Source organism: Sebastes fasciatus, chromosome 24 (genome assembly GCF_043250625.1).
Source record: "Sebastes fasciatus isolate fSebFas1 chromosome 24, fSebFas1.pri, whole genome shotgun sequence".
Taxonomy (NCBI): domain Eukaryota; kingdom Metazoa; phylum Chordata; class Actinopteri; order Perciformes; family Sebastidae; genus Sebastes; species Sebastes fasciatus.
Genome location: NC_133818.1, coordinates 15,445,652 through 15,463,981, shown reverse-complemented (window position 1 = coordinate 15,463,981; position 18,330 = coordinate 15,445,652). Strand labels below are relative to the sequence as shown.

Genomic DNA, 18,330 nt, shown 5'->3' with positions numbered 1-18,330 from the left:
GCTCGTCTCTGACCATAAAGTTAATCTATTGTACTCCTGTCTCCAGGCATAAGCAGTCTGTCCATGACCTTTTATGGTATACTATACTATGACTTTTTCATGACATTTGTTATGACATACCATGATACTACATACTATGACTTTTTTTTGAGTTTTTCATGACATAATACACTTTGACTTTTTTGTCATATATTTTTTTTAACTCAAAATGCAGTTATAAAAACAGTATGTTGATTCTCTGTGGTCTAAAGAAAAGATGAATTAATTGGGTTTAAATTTAATTAAAGTTTATTTTCACGGCTGAGTATTAAAAATCCTTATTTCCTGTTTCAGTGGATGTTAATAACATCAGCTGACAAGTAAACATGGACCCAAACTGTTGCCTAGCAACGTAATTCAGATATATACACATACACAACTTATTCTAAACACACTCATTTGCATATTCCGGAAAGAACTTGGCTGTGATGCCCTTATAACATCATAATGACAACATTCCAACACTCCTTAGAAGCTCAGGACACAGACACAGTGACACATTTAGACACACTCAGACACATCTTGTTGCTCTGAGAGTTGTGCTGTTAGAAACGTCTTAGAAACTTTATCATTGACAGCCTCAGCAGAGGACACTAACGCTCTCTCTTCTCCAGCTCTTGGAACAAGTTGAGGTAAGTGAAAAATCCAGTCACTCACGTTAATATGACTTATTTAGGAGTAAGCACTAATTCAGACTTAATACCTGGAAATACTTAAAAAAAAATACAATTTCCATTTGTTCCGCTGTGTTTTTCTGATTCGTAGAGCTCCGTCAGAAATGAGTTCAGCGCCTGCAATGAATAGGACTAGGAAGACTAGGAGGCTTCAAAGGAGGACCTGTCCTTACACAAAGACTGACTGGCAGCACAGGACAAAGGTCTCAGAAGATGAATACCCAGACACCTCTCTGCACGATGCCCTTGTGAGACTATTGAAGAGGACAGCCAGAGAAGACGAAGCAGGACTGTCCTCTTCAGTGGACGTTCACAGAGGTAAGCTGATCATGTGAAACTGCTGTTGGGAGTGTATACCATCATCATCTACTGAACACCAGGTTCACACAGAGGTGGAAGTTGATATATAGATAGATAGATAGATAGATAGAATACACTATAAATATGCCAGACTACTACAACTAGCTTAGAAAATATAAAATATGAACATAGAATAACAATATCATACTATAAACAATAGCAAAGTGTGAAAAGAAATGACGAGCTATTCCTTTAAAGGTCCCATAACGGCTCATTTTCAGGTTCATACTTGTATTTTGTGTTTCTAATAGACCATGTTTACATGCTGTAATGTTAAAAAAAAACTTTATTTTTCTCATACTGTCTGCCTGAATATGCCTGTATATTGAGCGTTTTGATAGTTTAACAGTATTTATATAGCACTTAAACCTGCTTTATAATATAAAAGACCTAAAAATCTCACTTTTTTACTATATGGGACCTTTAACTGAGATGCAGCAGAGCAGAAAAGACTCATATTTGTTATATTGGAAGTCACAGAATGACGGTCTGTGTTGTCATTTAGTTTGGAGGACTTATTGTCCATGTTAGGTCCTGTGACTGTCAACAAGCTGATGTTCCTCTGTTTTTTTTCTCATCTGTAGAAAACCTCATCTCATCTGCAGAGGACGACAGACGACTGACAGAGACGAAGGACAACAAACTGAACACCGCACAAAATGTGCCCGCACATGTGCAAAGAGGTCAGTAGATAGTGATACATGTCGAGTTTGGCTTTATGTTTAGTGTAAGCACTAATTCAGAGTTAATACCTTGAAATCCATCCATCCACCTTGAAATACATTTTTAAAAATTACAATTTCAATTTGTTCCACTGTGTTTTTCTAATTCGTAGAGCTCCCTAGCACGTCAGAACCAAGTTCAACGCCTGCAAAGGATAGGACTCGGACGACTAGGAGGCTTAAAAGAAGGACCTGTCCTTACACAAAGACTGACTGGCAGCACAGGACAAGGGTCTCTGAAGGTGAACACCCATACACCTCTCTGCACGATGAGCTTGTGAGACTATTGAAGAGGACAGCCAGAGAAGACGAAGCAGGACCGTCCTCTTCAGTGGACGTTCACAGAGGTAAGCTGATCATGTGAAACTTCTGTTGGGATCATTATCTACTGAACACCAGGTTCACACAGAGGTGAAAGTTGATATATAGACAGACAGACAGACAGACAGACAGACAGATAGATAGATAGATAGATATAATGAATATGTTAGAATACACTATAAATATGCCAGACTACTACAACTAGCTTAGAAAATATAAAATATGAACATAGAATAACAATATCATACTATAAACAATAGCAAAGTGGGAAAAGAAATGATGAGCTATTACTTTAAAGGTCCCATATTGTAGAAAGTGAGATTTTCAGGTCTTTTACATTATAAAGCAGGTTTAAGTGATATATAAATACTCTTATCAAAACGCTCAATATAGGGAGAAATACACACAGCCCGTATTCAGAAAATGTGCGTTTGAAACAAGCCGTCAGGATTTCTGTCCATTTGTGATGTCACAAATCTACAATATTTAGACCATTTCAAAGATTTAAACTTAAACATTATAAATGTATCCCAGTTTATTTCCTGTTGCAGTGTATGTGAATGACATCAGCTGACAGGAAGTAAACATGGACCAAAACTGTTGCTTAGCAACGCAATTCCGTTGCAATTCCATTGAAATGTACTAAAACGGAGCGTTTCAGACAGAAAGTAATTACAGGTATATTCAGTCTGACAGTACGAGGAAAATAATGTGTTTCTTGAACATTACAGCATGTAGACATGTTCTATTAGAAACACAAAATACAAGTATGAACCTGAAAATGAGCATGATATGGGACCTTTAACTAAGAGAAAGCAGAGCAGAAACAACTCAAATTTGTCATTTTGGAAGTCACAGAATGACGGTCTGTTTTGTCATTTAGTTTGGAGGACTTATTGTCCACGTTAGGTCTTGTGACTGTCAACAAGCTGATGTCCCTCTGTTTTTTTCTCATCTGTAGAAAACCTCATCTCATCTGTGGAGGATGAGAGCAAGAGAGTCGGTAAGAGAAAGCTTACCGACGATGAAGAGAAGAGGAAGCCAGACCTGGACCTGACAGAGACCAGAGACGACAAACTGAGCACCCCACAAAATGTGCCCGCACACGTGCGATTTGGTCAGTAGATAGTGATACATGTCGGGTTTGGCTTTATGTTAAGTGTAAGCACTAATTCAGAGTTAATACCAGGAAATACATTTTAAAAATTACAATTTGTTCCACTGTGTTTTTCTAATTCGTAGAGCTCCCTAGCACGTCAGAACCAAGTTCAGCGCCTGCAATGGATAGGACTAGGACGACTAGGAGGCCTAAAAGGAAGGCATATCCTGACATAAAGACTGTCTGGCAGCACAGGACTAGGGTCTCTGAAGATGAAGCAGGACCGTCCTCTTCAGTGGACGTTCACAGAGGTAAGCTGATCATGTGAAACTGCTGTTGGGAGTGTATACCATCATCATCTACTGAACACCAGGTGGAAGTTGTACTCAGATCTTTCACAGAAATACCCATCAACAGGGTTTTTGGTATCTTGATCTAAATAGACATCAGTTCACCTAAATTACAAAGAAAAACAAATCCTCACTTCCCTCTAGTGGTATCTATTTATGCAGATAGTTTGGGACTTTAACCCTCCAGGTTTTTAAATATCTGTCTATGAGATTTTTGCATTCACCCCAGTGCAACAGAGGTAAACGGTATTCTATTTTGGTGCTCACAGCATCGACAAATGACGTGAAAATTTAAAAGCAACAGCTCTTTCCAACAATATTGTCCTGGATGGAATAGATGATCCACTGAACACACCATAGTTTCTATTTCTTTGGTAGAAGGTTGTTCCAATAGAACGTGTTCACAGTGAGGCTCGTGGATTGTCCAGAGTAACAAGGACCCTGTGTTTGGAAATAGATGTTGCCGTTAACTGCTTCAATGCTGTGAGCACCACAAACTAAACTGCATTCCACTCCATTGTATTAGGATGAAGACAGATAGAGTATATCTGCATGGATAGATACCACCAGAGGACAGAGAGAAATAGTAGTTTGAATTGGAGGGTGTATTTTATTTTACTTTGGACAGAGCCAGGCTAACTGTTTCCCCCAGCCTCACGAGTCTTTATGCTAAGTTAGGCTAAGTTAGGCTAAGTTAGGATACATTAGGCTACGTTAGGCTAAATTAGGCTAAATTATGCTAAGTTAGGCTAAATTAGGCTAAGTTAGGCTAAGTTAGGATACGTTAGGCTAAATTATGCTGAGTTAGGCTAAATTAGGCTAAGTTAGGCTAAATTATGCTACGTTAGGCTAAATTATGCTAAGTTAGGCTAAATCATGCTACGTTAGGCTAAATTAGGCTAAGTTATGCTACGTTAGGCTAAATTATGCTAAGTTAGGCTAAATTAGGCTAAGTTAGGCTAAATTATGCTACGTTAGGCTAAATTATGCTAAGTTAGGCTAAATCATGCTACGTTAGGCTAAATTAGGCTAAGTTATGCTACGTTAGGCTAAATTATGCTAAGTTAGGCTAAATTAGGCTAAGTTAGGCTAAATTAGGCTAAGTTAGGCTAAGTTAGGCTAAGTTAGGCTAAATTAGGCTAAGTTAGACTAAGTTAGGCTAACTTAGGCTAAGTTAGAGTAGCCACAGCTCAACTCCAGCTTCAGAATCAGAATCAGAAATAGTTTATTGATCCCCGGGGGGACGTTGGGGCGTTACAGTTGCTCTTGTATGAACATAAGGAATGTGAGAAAATAGAAATAAAGGAGTATGTAACTTGTAAATTATGTACATAATGCTACAATATAATATATAATATAAACACAATATACAGTATATGTAAAGAAATATAAGTACTAAGATTAAGAATAGAAAATGAGATATAGATAGATAGATAGATAGATAGATAGATAGAATACACTATAAATATGACAGACTACTACAACTAGTTTAGAAAATATAAAATATGAACATAGAATAATAATATCATACTATATACAATAGCAAAGTGTGAAAAGAAATGACGAGCTATTCCTTTAACTGAGAGGCAGCAGGGCAGAAAAGACTCCAATGTGTCATATTGGAAGTCACTGAATGACGGTCTGTGTTGTCATTTAGTTTGGAGGACTTATTGTCCACGTTAGGTCCTGTGACTGTCAACAAGCTGATGTCCCTCTGTTTTTCTTTTCTCATCTGTAGAAAACCGTATCTCATCTGCGGAAGATGAGAGCAAGAGAGGCGGTAAGAGACGCGGTAAGAGAGGCGGTAAGAGAGGCGGTAAGAGAGGCGGTAAGAGAAAGAAGAAGCAGAGACCAGACCTGACAGAGTCCGAGGACGGCAAACTGTACACCGCACACAATTTGCCCGTACGTGTGCAAAGAGGTGAGTGATACATGTCAGGTTTGGCTTTATGTTAAGTGTAAAATTCATATTAGAGCTTAAGCAGAGGCGGATTAAAGTGTTCAGGGGCCCCTGGGCTACTCTTTGTATGCCCCCCCCCAACCTTACTCATCATGCTTTAATGTTACCAGAAAAAAGTCATTTAGTGTCATGTATAAAAGCGTGCTAGTTATATTTCACGGCCCACACGTACACAGTGGGGGAACACTGGCGTATACAACCTCATTGAGACAGCCTTTCATCTAAACCTCGTCATAACTCGTCAATTTAGGGGTTTTCTTTAGTAGATTCTGGTCACGGTGTTCTTTCAGAACTTGTGCTGTTTGTTTTTGTGCTCCGTGATCATATTTTCTTTTTGACATTTTGTCACTATTCTGTCCAGTAGTGACGTATTATTTGAAAACCAAATTGACCTCATGAACCTGGTCACATCATCGGACCAGGCTCATAAGGTCAGCTGATTGGGTACATGTGTCCCTCTTCATTTTTTTAATGTTTCTTGTGGGCCAATAAGGGAAAAGTTTTATTTTTTTTTAAATAATTAAAATAATCTGGTCAATATGGGGTCCCTGTAAATAGCAGCGTAGGCCATTCTGTGTATGAATCCACCCCAGAGCTTCAGTAACATGTAGTCAGTGTTCCTCACAACTCTATTAAAACTAAACCTTGTTTGTCTTTTTAGCTGCATTCGAGGACAAATATCAACAGCAAGAGAAGCTCGGCGAAGGAGGGTGTGGATCTGTGTTTGCTGGATATCGCAAAGCAGATCATTTGCCTGTAAGTATTACACACACATGTTTGCACACACACGCACACACGCACACACACACACACACACACACACACACACACACACACACACACACACACACACACAGTATGGACAGGAAGTGCTGACAAAGTTTGTGTCTCGTAGGTTGCCATCAAATACATCCCGAGCGACAATCAGTGCATCAAACACGTGGTGAGTTAAGATGTGCTGTATTCAACACGGCACTCTCTTATTGGATGTATTCTGGATGAATCCTGCTTCTCTGTGGAGCTTCTCTCACTCATCCTCCTCTTTGTTGTGATGTTTCAGGACGAGCATGGGAATACGCTCTCTGTGGAGGTCGCCATCTTGTTGAAACTGGCGGCCAATACAAGTGGCTCAGCGGCCTCCTCGGCACCTGTGTCCCTACTGGACTGGTACGATCTGGAACAGGAGCTGATCCTGGTGCTGGAGAGACCAGTCCCCTGCATGGACTTGTTCACGTACATCTGTTTAGAGGGAAGCTTCTTAGAAGAGGAAGAGGCCAAGGTAAGCTGCTGGAGGATCTTTTGTGTGTTTTAAACGTTGTACAGGAACAGGAGGGGATTATTTTGACCATCATTTCTAGTCATTATTGTACATTGTCCTCACCAAAGTAATTACACTTCCACGTTGGCGTCACTTCTCAGACCCGGAGGTAGCCCGCTGAGTAACAGCCATGAAGAAATGTCAAAGCACCCTCCTCTACGATCCTTCATCTCTCTCTTTTTGTTTCTCAGATCATCCTGAAACAGCTGGTTGATGCATTAATTGATCTTGAGGATAAGAGCATCTTTCACCGGGACATCAAGGTGGAAAATATCTTGATCGAGACCGGCTCGGACGTCCCGCGAGTTCGCCTCATTGACTTTGGACTGAGCTGCTTCGTGAAGAGAGGAGCCAATTACCGCGACTACTACGGTAAGATGTCTAGCTTCTACTCCTGCTCTTCACTAACTTACCCATCCGTGACTTTTACGTTTAAAGAAATATCCTCCTCCTCCTCCTCCTCACCATCTTATCATTATGTCTGTGTACTCTAGGTACCTTTAATTACATCCCTCCGGAGTGGTACAATGGTCAAGGCTACAGTGCCGGCCCGACCACAGCGTGGCAGGTTGGAGTGGTCCTGTTTCATACGCTCCACAGTAACGAATTTTTTGAGACCCTCGCGTTCCTCGAAAATGGCATGACGTTCAACGAGAGGATGTCCAAAGGTAACAAAAACATACACAAACATGTCAACAGAAACTAATCTGTTCATTTTAGTTCACTGATGGATCTCTGTAGCCGTCACCTTCATCTTTCTTCTCCTTCTTTCTCTCCAGATTGCAAGGATTTCTTGCAAATGTGTCTGACTGAAGACCCCGAACAGCGCCTGACCCTGGAGCAGCTCAAGCATCACCCATGGCTCAGATAAACCAACCCGGAACACACACGTCCTCGCCATACGATACTCAAGTCTTCCAAGTATTAATGCTGTGTTCTCTTTGACAGGAAGAACGTGAGGAACCGGGGCGGCCAGCCTGTGATAGGCTGGCGAGGTCACCGGCCTGTGATAGGCTGGCACTACAGAGCCGGCCCCATGTGGTTCTGTTTGAACGACGATGGCCTGGCAACCCGGTCACCAGACTGTGATGGCCTGGCGACCCGGTAGCCAGCCTGTGATGGCCTGGCGACCCGGTCGCTAGCCTGTGATGGCCTGGCGACCCGGTCACCAGCCTGTGATGGCCTGGCGACCCGGTAGCCAGCCTGTGATGGCATGGCGACCCGGTCGCTAGCCTGTGATGGCCTGGCGACGCGGTCGCCAGCCTGTGATGGCCTGGCGACCCGGTCGCTAGCCTGTGATGGCCTGGCGACCCGGTCGCTAGCCTGTGATGGCCTGGCGACCCGGTCGCCAGCCTGTGATGGCCTGGCGACCCGGTCACTAGCCTGTGATGGCCTGGCGACCCGGTAGCCAGCCTGTGATGGCCTGGCGACCCGGTCGCCAGCCTGTGATGGCCTGGCGACCCGGTCACTAGCCTGTGATGGCCTTGCGACCCGGTCGCCAACCTGTGATGGCCTGGAGACTGGTCGCCAGCCCGTGATGGCCTGGTGACCCTGGACAGGTCACCAGTGTGTTTGCCTCGCCAGATGGGAGTGGTCCTGTTACAAATGCTCCAAGGGACAAATTTTTTTAGACCATCGCGTTCCTCGAATACGGCGTGACGTTCAACAAGAGGATGTCCAAAGGTAACAAAAACATACACAAACATGTCAACAGACACTAATCTGTTCATTTTAGTTCACATTCTGATGGATCTCTGTAGCCGTCACCTTCATCTTTCTTCTCCTTCTTTTTTACCAGATTGCAAGGATTTCTTGCAAATGTGTCTGACTGAAGACCCTGAAAAGCGCCTGACCCTGGAGCAGCTCAAGCATCACCCATTGGCTCAGATAAACCAACCCGTAACACACACGTCCTCGCCATACGATACTCAAGTCTTCCAAGTATTAATGCTGTGTTCTCTTTGACAGGAAGAATGTGAGGAACCGGGGCGGCCAGCCTGTGATAGGCTGGCAAGGTCACCGGCCTGTGATAGGCTGGCGCTACAAAGCCGGCCCCATGTGGTCCCGTTTGAACGACGTTGGCCTGGCGACCCGGTCGCCAGCCTGTGATGGCCTGGCGACCCGGTAGCCAGCCTGTGATGGCCTGGCGACCCGGTAGCCAGCCTGTGATGGCCTGGCGACCCGGTTGCCAGCCTGTGATGGCCTGGCGACCCTGGACAGGTCGCCAGACTGTGATGGCCTGGCAACCCGGTCACTAGCCTGTGATGGCCTGGCGACCCGATCACCAGCCTGTGATGGCCTGGCGACCCGATCACTAGCCTGTGATGGCCTGGCGACTTTTGCCCAATGTCAGCTGGGATCGGCTCCAGCCCCCCCCGCGACCCTGTGATAGGATAAGCGGTTACAGATGATGGATGGTTATTATTCATCGTTTGCCCTTTTTTTGCAGATCCTGTAACACCCCCAGCCGTTCGAGGAGAGGGGATCTCTCTTTGAATTGCCTTTCCCGAGGTTTCTTCCCATTTTCCATCTGGCCTCAGGACTTTGGAGGAGTTTTTCCTCGTCTTCTTGGAGAGCTTGGGCTGGGCAGGTTCTGCTCATATTCCAATTAGCCATTATTTAATGTGATTTTTAATACTCAGCCATGAAAATAAACTTTAATTAAATTAAACCCAATTAATTCATCTTTTCTTTAGACCACAGAGAATCAACATACTGTTTTTTTCTAACTGCATTTTGAGTTAAATAAATATATGTTAAAAAAGTCAAAGTGTATTATGTCATGAAAAACTTATAAAAAAGTCATAGTAGGTAGTATCATGGTATGTCATAACAAATGTCATGAAAAGTCATAGTATAGTATACCATAAAAGGTCATGGACAGACTGCTTATGCCTGGATACAGGAGTCCAATAGATTACCTTTATGGTCAGAGACAAGGTCTATCAATGAGAGGGAGTTTATATTCAGGCCCAGAGTAAAGACGAGGTCAAGGGCGTGTTCTCGGTTATGAGTTGAACCAGAGATGTGCTGCACCAGGTTGAAAGAGTATGGAAAATGTGATAAGGATGCAAAGGTTAAATGCTGGAACTGCGGAGGTGAGCATAGTGCTGCGTTTGGAGGATGTGAAGTGCAGAGAGAAGCCAGAGAAGTACAGAGAGTTAAGACAATGAACAAAATATCATACGCAGACGCACTAAAGAAAGTAAGGGCGACAGAAACAAACAACAGGAATTCCAGTGAAATGGACCAAAGAAATGCAGCACAAAGGGATGGTAATGCACTAGGAAATCAAGCACAAACCCAAGTCCCAGACAATATGCAAAATGCTCGTGCTCATAAATGTAAAGTTAATGATGATTCACTAGTAGTAAACAAAGTGGAATTTGTTGTCTTCATCTGCCACACCATTAATGTTGCAGCTCAGCTAAAAAAGAAAAGTGATAGAATCAAGACCATAGTGGAGGCAGCAGGAAGATTCCTTGATATACGTGATGTAAAAGCAGATCAGATACATGCACTTCTGACAGCAACTGAGGTTGGGGAAAATGGACAGAATGAGGGTTAAAGTTTTAATTATGGTGCTCCACATACTTCAGTGGAATGCGAGAAGCCTGATAGCTAATGGGCAAGGATTTAAAAAGTATGTATATGAATTAGAAGTAGTACCGGATATTATATGTGTGACTATAGGAAGTGATCATTTCCCAGTTCTCACGATAATAAACACAAACGTATGTATACAGGAAGGGAGCACAATTACAAGGTGGTGTTTTGGCAAGGCTGACTGGGAGAAGTTTACAATATGTTGTGAGGAGTCAGCTCACTTGGTAATATTAGAAGGGAGCATAGAGGAATGTACAAGTCAAGTTACAGAACATATACTGAATGCTGCAAAACTAAGTGTACCAAAACGAACAACACAGGGTAGGAAGAAAGTGGTACCTTGGTGGAATGAGGAATGCAGCATAGCTGTTAAAGAACGAAACAAGGCTTTCAGAGCTCTGAGAAAAAACATGTCACAAGAGAATCTCATTGAGTATCAAAGGAAAAGGGCAGTGGCTCGTAGAACAGTCAAATATACCAAAAAGAGGACTTGGAGAGAATTCTGTTCCACCATTGGCAGAGGAGTGAAGATAGGTGATGTCTGGACCATGTTTAAACAAATGAGTGGGAAAAGGAAGTCAATAAAAATTCCAGCATTGATTGACGGGGAGAGGATGGCAGTATCAGATAAAGAGAAGACGGATGTGTTAGGTAAGGCATTTGCTGCAGTACATAGTGGGGAGCACCTTGATAATATACACAGGCAGCAAAAAGAGCGTGTGCTCAGTGAGAATGAAAACGTGAGAGAGAAGAGAGAGGATGATATGTCAACACTGGATGTGGAATTTACAATGGCAGAGCTCAAAATAGCCTTGACAAATACTGGATATACAGCACCAGGACAAGACCAGTTATGTTATGCCATGTTTAAACAACTGCCAGTGGAATCATTTAAGTTAGTGTTGAGACTATTTAATCAAATCTGGACGGAGGGAGTCATACCAAGTTGTTGGAAAATGGCAGTAATATTACCATTCAACAAGCCAGGGAAAGATCCTGCTAATCCTGGTAGTTATAGGCCCATAGCGTTGACATCTCACTTATGCAAATGGATGGAGAAGATAATAGTACGTAGATTAATGTATGTTTTGGAACAGAGAGGGTTAGTGAGTAATGTTCAGTGTGGTTTTAGAAAAGGTAGATCTACAATAGATGCTCTAGTTAGAGTAACTAATGAGGTAGAAAAGACACTGAAAATGAAAAAGGTGATGACAATAGTATATTTTGATATAGAAAAAGCATATGATTCTATGTGGAGGGAAGGGCTGCTTATCAAGATAGGTCAAATGGGTATTGGAGGGAGGTTGTATAATTGGGTAATGGACTTTTTAACAGACAGGAAATTTAAAGTCAAGGTTGGAACAGAAGTATCTAAGGACTACAATATAGAAAATGGTATCCCCCAGGGGAGTGCAATCAGCCCGGTGTTGTTTAACATAATGATAAATGATATATTTGAAAATTTAGATGGATGCATCAAATCAGCGATATATGCAGATGATGGGGCAATATGGATGAGGGGAAGAAATGTGCCATATGTGATGGAAAATATAAGGAAAGCAATAGGGAAAGTGGAGAAATGGTCATATGAGTGGGGATTCAAAATGTCAACAAATAAAACATGTTATATGATATTTACAAAAAAGAGAAACATTAATACTGAGAATTTAACATTATATGGTCAGTTGATGGAGAGGGTGAATGAATACAAATATCTGGGTCTATGGTTAGACAGTAAATATACATGGCATGTTCATATAAAACATCTGGAAACAAAATGCAAAAAAGTAATAAATTGACTACGAGCTGTGGCTGGATGTAACTGGGGGGCAGATAAACAGTCATTGATTGACATATATAGGGCGATCATGAGATCAACAATAGATTATGGTTGTATAGTTTATGGAGCAGCAGCAAAGACATCATTACAGAAAGTGGATAGAGTACAGTGTAGAGCATTACGATTATGTAGCGGAGCTATCAAGTCAACACCCATTAATGCAGTATTAATTGAAGCAGGAGAGACTACACTTGAATTAAGAAGATTCTAAAGCCTAAATTAAATATATGGTAACACTTAATTTTACAGGTCCACAAATTCCATGGTAATTAGGTAATAATTAGCAAGTCATTTTGACTTTTCTTTGGAATTACTGCCAAATTACCCCAATATTTACCTATAAATATATTTCAAGCAAATATTTGGAACAAGCTCCCAGAAAACCGCAGGACCGCTCCAACTCTGAGTTCTTTTAAATCAAAGCTTAAAACGTTCCTGTTTGTTACTGCCTTTTATTAAACCAGATAATGATCTTATATACTGCACTAGAGCTTTTACTCTTGTGTGTAATATTCTATTTTAGTTTCTATCCTAGCTTTTATTTTTTGCTTGTTTTTATTTTCTAATCTTTCATGTTTTTATGTTTTCATAACTGTTTTAATTATGTCTTATTTTTCTTTTGCACTTTGTCGCAATGTTCTTGAATGTTTATGTAAAGCACTTTGAATTGCCCTGTTGCTGAAATGTGCTAAACAAATAAAGCTGCCTTGCCTTGCCTTGCCTTATCTGTGGACTAACAGGCAGTTCCAGGTAGAGCTCAGATGTCCTCAACAGGTTGTCATTGCTCTGTGCTGTTGGTTTGCTCATTGGTTGTGTGTGTTGCAGCAGGAGCAGGTAGATTTAATTGCTACAATGTGCATGAAATACAAACTTATTTTGTTTTGACATGAAAACAGTCAAGTTTAGTAGCATGTGTGGCACCCTGGACATTTTAGTAATAAGGATTGTGCCCAGAAATACTCAGTTGTTACCTTTGTGTCATTATTTTGGTCCCCCCACCATGATTATTTTTAATTATTTTCATTATTATTATCATTTTTAAAGCGCTTGGTGTCACTTAAAAGACAATAGTAAGGACAGTAAACTCCCCTGCTTTAGTGTCAAGTAGTTTTAAGACAATAGTCTGTGTTTGCCAGTAGATGGTGGTAGTGGCTTTGGTATGTCAGCGACTGTGCTGTTATTCAGCCCTGTACGAGCATAGACATATATAGACATGACTGTCCTTTCACTGTGTTTACCATAGACATAACTGTCCTTTTACTGTGTTTACAGTGCAATAAATGTATTTTGAGATTTGTGTTGAGATATTTTCAGTCAAACAGTATCGAGGTTTAATAGCAGAATAAGGCTAATCTAGTTAAACAACTTCTTTAGAGTCTCATCCAACAACTGAACAACAAGAAGTCCATCACAGAAGAGGCAGAGTCATGGAAATAGAAACTAGCAGTATATAGTAGAATCCATCATGTCATCCTGCTGGAATGTATGGAACAATTCAGAGTGAAGTGAAACAGTGGAAGAACAGCTGAGGCTCTGGTACAGTGTATGCCTGCAGTATATATTACTGTGGGTCTATCTACTTAATAATGTATATGCAGTGTGTGTCGACCACCTGTTATCTAATATCATCAGCATCACAGGAGTATACAGGAGTATCACAGGAGTATCACAGGAGTATCACCTGTCCTGTAGTCCGTGCAGTATGAGACATAATAGAGCATGGGGATGACCATCATATACTTCTATCATAATGTTCTAAACCCTGATACACTTTCTATTGTAATTAATTAATGAGTATTTCTGATTAATGACTGGAACAACTTGACACTCAGTGCTGAGCTGCATCTCAAATTAATCTCCAGGTTCCCAGCTTTCAGATGATGTACACCACTTCTATGTGACATCTACTGCTGACCTGCTATTTCCCCCTAAAGACCCCCGGTACCCCCCTAAAAAAGACTAAAACTGGACTATTGTGGGTCTCAGAGGGTTAATTCAGCCTTTTCAAGCCAAGAGAGATTCTGATGAACACACACACCCACAGTCACAGATGAACTCAGCTGATTTCCTGTAAATGGAGAGGGGAGGAGCAACACTGACTATGTGATCCAGGCTCATGAGAACAAGGCCTATAGAAAGTGTTAATCCATGGGGTGGTTTTATTATACTGTATACTATGTGTGTGTGAGTGTGTCTGTGGGTGTGAGTGTGAGTGTGTGTGCTGAGTGTGTGGGTGTGGTTGTGGTTGTGTGTGGGTGTGTGTGTGAGAGTGTGTGAGAGAGAGGTTGTGTGTTATCTCCTTTTCTCTCAGTCTTGCCTGTGACTCTTGTACAAACTTGTTTCCTGTTCATTTTCACAGTCAGTTATTCCAGACTCCATTTTATGTTAACGGCACAGAGAGGTGACGACTGAAGACTGAAGCAGGGTGAGTGTTAATCCAACATTTTATTATTTCCCTGTCCAGGTGTCTGAGTCAGTTTCCTCCCTGTAGAGGAGAGAAATGTTAGAATGAACTCAACAGTTTGATTCATCTGAGAACACAAAGTCGTGATTGGCTGAATAATCCTCATTAAACCTGCTGTAAGACAAGAAAACAAGCAGAGAGTTAAAGAGAAGTGACCAGGTGGAGTGCTGGGTGGTTTTATTATACTGTATACTGTGTGTGTGTGTGTGTGTGTGTGTGTGTGTGTGTGCGTGTGTGTGTGTGTGTGTGTGTGTGTGTGTGTGTGTGTGTGTGTGTGTGTGTGTGTGTGTGTGTGTGTGTGTGTGTGTGTGTGTGTGTGATAGATAGATAGATAGAGAGGTTGTGTGTTACTTCCTGTTCTCTCAGTCTTGTCTGTGACTCTTGTACAAACTTGTTTCATGTTCACAGTCAGTGTTAATGTTTAACCTCTCAGACTGACTTCAGATCAGAAGATGATTGACTGTGTGGAGGAAGAGGAGGACAGAGCAGAGTCTCTAGTCTCTGGCTGTCTGTCTATGAAGAGTGATCAGTCTAAAGATGATCCTCCAGACTTCAGTAATGAACCTGGACCCTCAGAGTCAAAGTAAGAGAGCTGCTATATGCTGTATTTACTAACTGAAGTTTAACACACTTTTGGTGACACAAAGAGAATGAATTAGTGCATTCTTCCTCTTCGTACCTGTTATTCATATTTCTGCCTGAACGTTGAAGTCGCTGTAAAGATTTACAACTATTCAAAATCTGTAAGAATGTGCTTCAAATGTGTAATTCATTTTCTCACGTGTCCTCAAAATACTGTGTTGGTTTGACTTCTCCTAAAATCAGCTGTTATGACAGCTTCTTGGAAGAAAGTTTTTAGAAGATCTTGAAGGGAAAACAGGATTTTGACGCTAAAACATACGTACGTAGAGTTCAGATTTGAATACATAAGGAACACCACTGGGAAGATACAGAATGATATAAAACAAAGTGATGCCATGCCAATGCCATGATTTAGTTGATTGTGTGTTTGTATATTACATTTCTACTAAATGTATTTACTAAGTGAAGTTTAACACACTGTTGGTGACACAAAGAGAATGAATTAGTGTATTCTTCCTCTTCGTATCTGTGACAGCTGTCAGTCACCCAGAACAGCTGTAATCTAAGAGGACTAATACAAACTTTAAACCACATTATTGACAGTAGCAGTAGTTTGTGTATTTAGAAACTGAAATGTCTTTGTCATCAGAGAGTTTATGAAGGATTCATGTGATGTGAATAAAATCATCTTGGTGTTTGCAGAGTTCAGTCCAGACAGAGAGCAGAGTCTCCAGTACCCAGCTGTCTGTCTATGAAGAGTGACCGGTCCATGTGGGAACCTCTATCCTTCAGTAATGAACCTGGACCCTCAGACACAAAGTAAGAGACTGTTTCTACTGTGCACTGACCTGATGAATGATGATGCATTGAGGATGAAGACTAAATGTTCTGCTAACAGATTTATATTCCTGATGCAGAACTATTAGTGCAGATACTGTTTCAAACTAAGATGGATCTTAGTCTGGGTTTTAGAGCCACAAACTACTGATTGTATTTCTGTAACAAAACACCTGAGAACCTCCATTTCACAATTTACACCTCAAGAAAATATTCATATTTCTGCCTGAACGTTGAAGTCGCTGTGAAGATTTACAACTATTCAAAATGTGAAAGAATGTGCTTCAAATGTGTAATTCATTTTCTCACATTAGTCCCCAAAATACTGTGTTGGTTTGACTTCTCCTAAAATCAGCTGTTATGACAGCTTCTTTGAAGTGGGGTTGTACGTATACTCCCGTGTTCTGGGAAGTTAAATGACTGCTTTTGTGAATGGAGTCTGGTGGCTTTGAAGAGAGCGAGATAACAGCTTCAGTTCCCCGTCAGAAAGGGCTGTCTGATGGAGAGGTAAAGCAGCTGTGGACGGGAGCAGCCGAAAAACGTATTTTAGCCATCTAAAAGAAACAAACAAATATTCGTTTAGGTGTACACTATATTTAGAATATTTTCTCTGCTTTACCTCTCCATCAGACAGCCCTTTCTGACGGGGAACTGAAGCCGTTATATCGCTCTCTTCAAAGCCACCAGACTCCATTCACAAAACCAGTCATTTTCCCTCTCAGAACACAGGAGTAGCTGGTCTACTGCTGCATCCATCAGTTAGTTAGTTTGTGTTATTGTGTGACTTTCTGATCTGAACTAACGTGGCGTCCACAGCAGTACATCGCTTAGCCTCCTGCAGGTACTCCTGTCTGCTTCCCCTGACTGGGAGCACGCTGACCGCCATCTAAGTTTATGCATACTTTTACGAACCCTTCCTAGAGACTTAACCCGATCAACTTCAAATTTGGTCAGTAGTATCTTAAGACCTTTGTGATGAAAAGTTATCCAAAGATTAAAAAGTTATCGAACTATGTTGCCGTGGCGTGGCGGCGAATAACCGCCTTTCGCCAAAAAACAGGAAGTTGTTGTAAATTGACTATACATAGTCCAATCTGCTCCAAACTTCACAAGCTGGATAATAGTCCAGGCCTGAAGACATATATGTGGTATTATGAGTGAACGTCATAGCGCCCCCTACAGGAAACAGGACGTTGTTGTAAATTGACTATACATTGTCCAATCTTCCCCAAATTTGACATGTTTTAAAAGAGTCTTGGCCTGAAGACATGTACGTGCCTGGACCCCCATGGCCCGCCCCTAACGCCGACACTGCTGACCAGACGAAGGTCTCCCATGAATCAATGCTGATTCTAGTGTTGGCTTTTCCTGCCTCAGCCTCCCGCCCGCGGCCGGAGGGAACAGGGGATCTCAGAGTTTTGGTCGGAGACGATAACCTTTCTCTCTGTGGAGCCCCGTCACTTCACAAGACACGGAAAACCTCTGTTGGTCTGGAGGAGCTGCAGCAGTTATTTCTGCACAAACGTCCACTGTACATTCACTAGATATTGTCAGAGCTAAACTAACTCTTCTGCAGTGTGTAGTGTGCGCGCATGCATGTGAGAGTGGAGCGAAAGAGTGAGAACAAGCGCGGTGTGTGAGTGAGGGCAGGCAAAGCAGGCAGAGGAGCAAAGGAGCAGAGACTCCAGTCCTGGAGACCAAAGCTACGGTCTCTGACCGCAGCCAACACTGTTTAACAGATGGGCTTCACTATATAGAACTTTGTGGTTTTGGTGCTTCCGTGTAGTTTCTGTTGGAGTCTTGTCTGAACAGCGTAGCCACACGTGAGCGCGCATGAGACACCGACCCGCAATGATTTACACGTGTAAGAAGTTACAAACAGTCCCTTTAACTTTTATTAATGATACTATTAAAGTCAGAGAGAGACGGAGAGTCTGTCTGTCAGCAACAAACACGTTTTACATTATTTATCGTCATTTCCATTCAGTCACATGTGAGGCTGATAATTCCTGAACGTCGGGTTTGATATGAGTTATATCATTTACATTTTCCCTGAAACATTCAGCCTAATAATTTGGTCTCCAGGACCATAGTCTCTGCTGTACTCTGCTCCTCTGAACTGCCTGCCTTCACTCAGCTGTATATTGTACTTATTATT

The 18,330-nt window shown here is 41.8% G+C and overlaps 2 protein-coding genes across 8 annotated transcripts in view; both read left to right on the top strand.

The window, feature by feature from the left end:
- The first annotated feature begins 324 nt into the window (after positions 1-324).
- Positions 325-9,520, top strand: LOC141762866 (serine/threonine-protein kinase pim-2-like). 6 transcript variants are annotated; one of them, XR_012592920.1, is made up of 14 exons: positions 328-671; positions 805-1,031; positions 1,658-1,756; positions 1,909-2,142; positions 3,078-3,233; positions 3,359-3,526; positions 5,304-5,486; positions 6,187-6,281; positions 6,421-6,468; positions 6,586-6,804; positions 7,035-7,215; positions 7,338-7,511; positions 7,623-8,007; positions 9,064-9,520. XR_012592920.1 is itself a non-coding variant. In XM_074626999.1 (13 exons), the coding sequence occupies exons 2-13, from the start codon at positions 818-820 to the stop codon at positions 7,712-7,714; spliced, it is 1,842 nt and encodes a 613-aa protein (XP_074483100.1). In that variant the 5' UTR covers positions 325-671; positions 805-817; the 3' UTR covers positions 7,715-8,035. The 6 variants fall into 6 exon arrangements, 5 of the variants coding, with proteins under 5 accessions (XP_074483100.1, XP_074483099.1, XP_074483101.1 ...); XM_074626999.1 differs by lacking the exon at positions 9,064-9,520 and having other exon boundaries at positions 325-671; positions 1,679-1,756; positions 7,623-8,035; XM_074626998.1 differs by lacking the exon at positions 9,064-9,520 and having other exon boundaries at positions 7,623-8,034.
- Positions 9,521-14,591: 5,071 nt separating this feature from the next.
- Positions 14,592-18,330, top strand: part of LOC141762855 (protein NLRC3-like) — a 58,910-nt gene continuing 55,171 nt past the window's right edge. The window contains exons 1-3 of one of the 2 annotated variants that reach the window (XM_074626968.1): positions 14,592-14,714; positions 15,187-15,336; positions 16,038-16,154. In XM_074626968.1, coding sequence (XP_074483069.1) covers positions 15,206-15,336; positions 16,038-16,154 — 248 coding nt within the window. In that variant the 5' untranslated portion in view covers positions 14,592-14,714; positions 15,187-15,205. The other variant, XM_074626964.1, reaches the window with a different exon arrangement.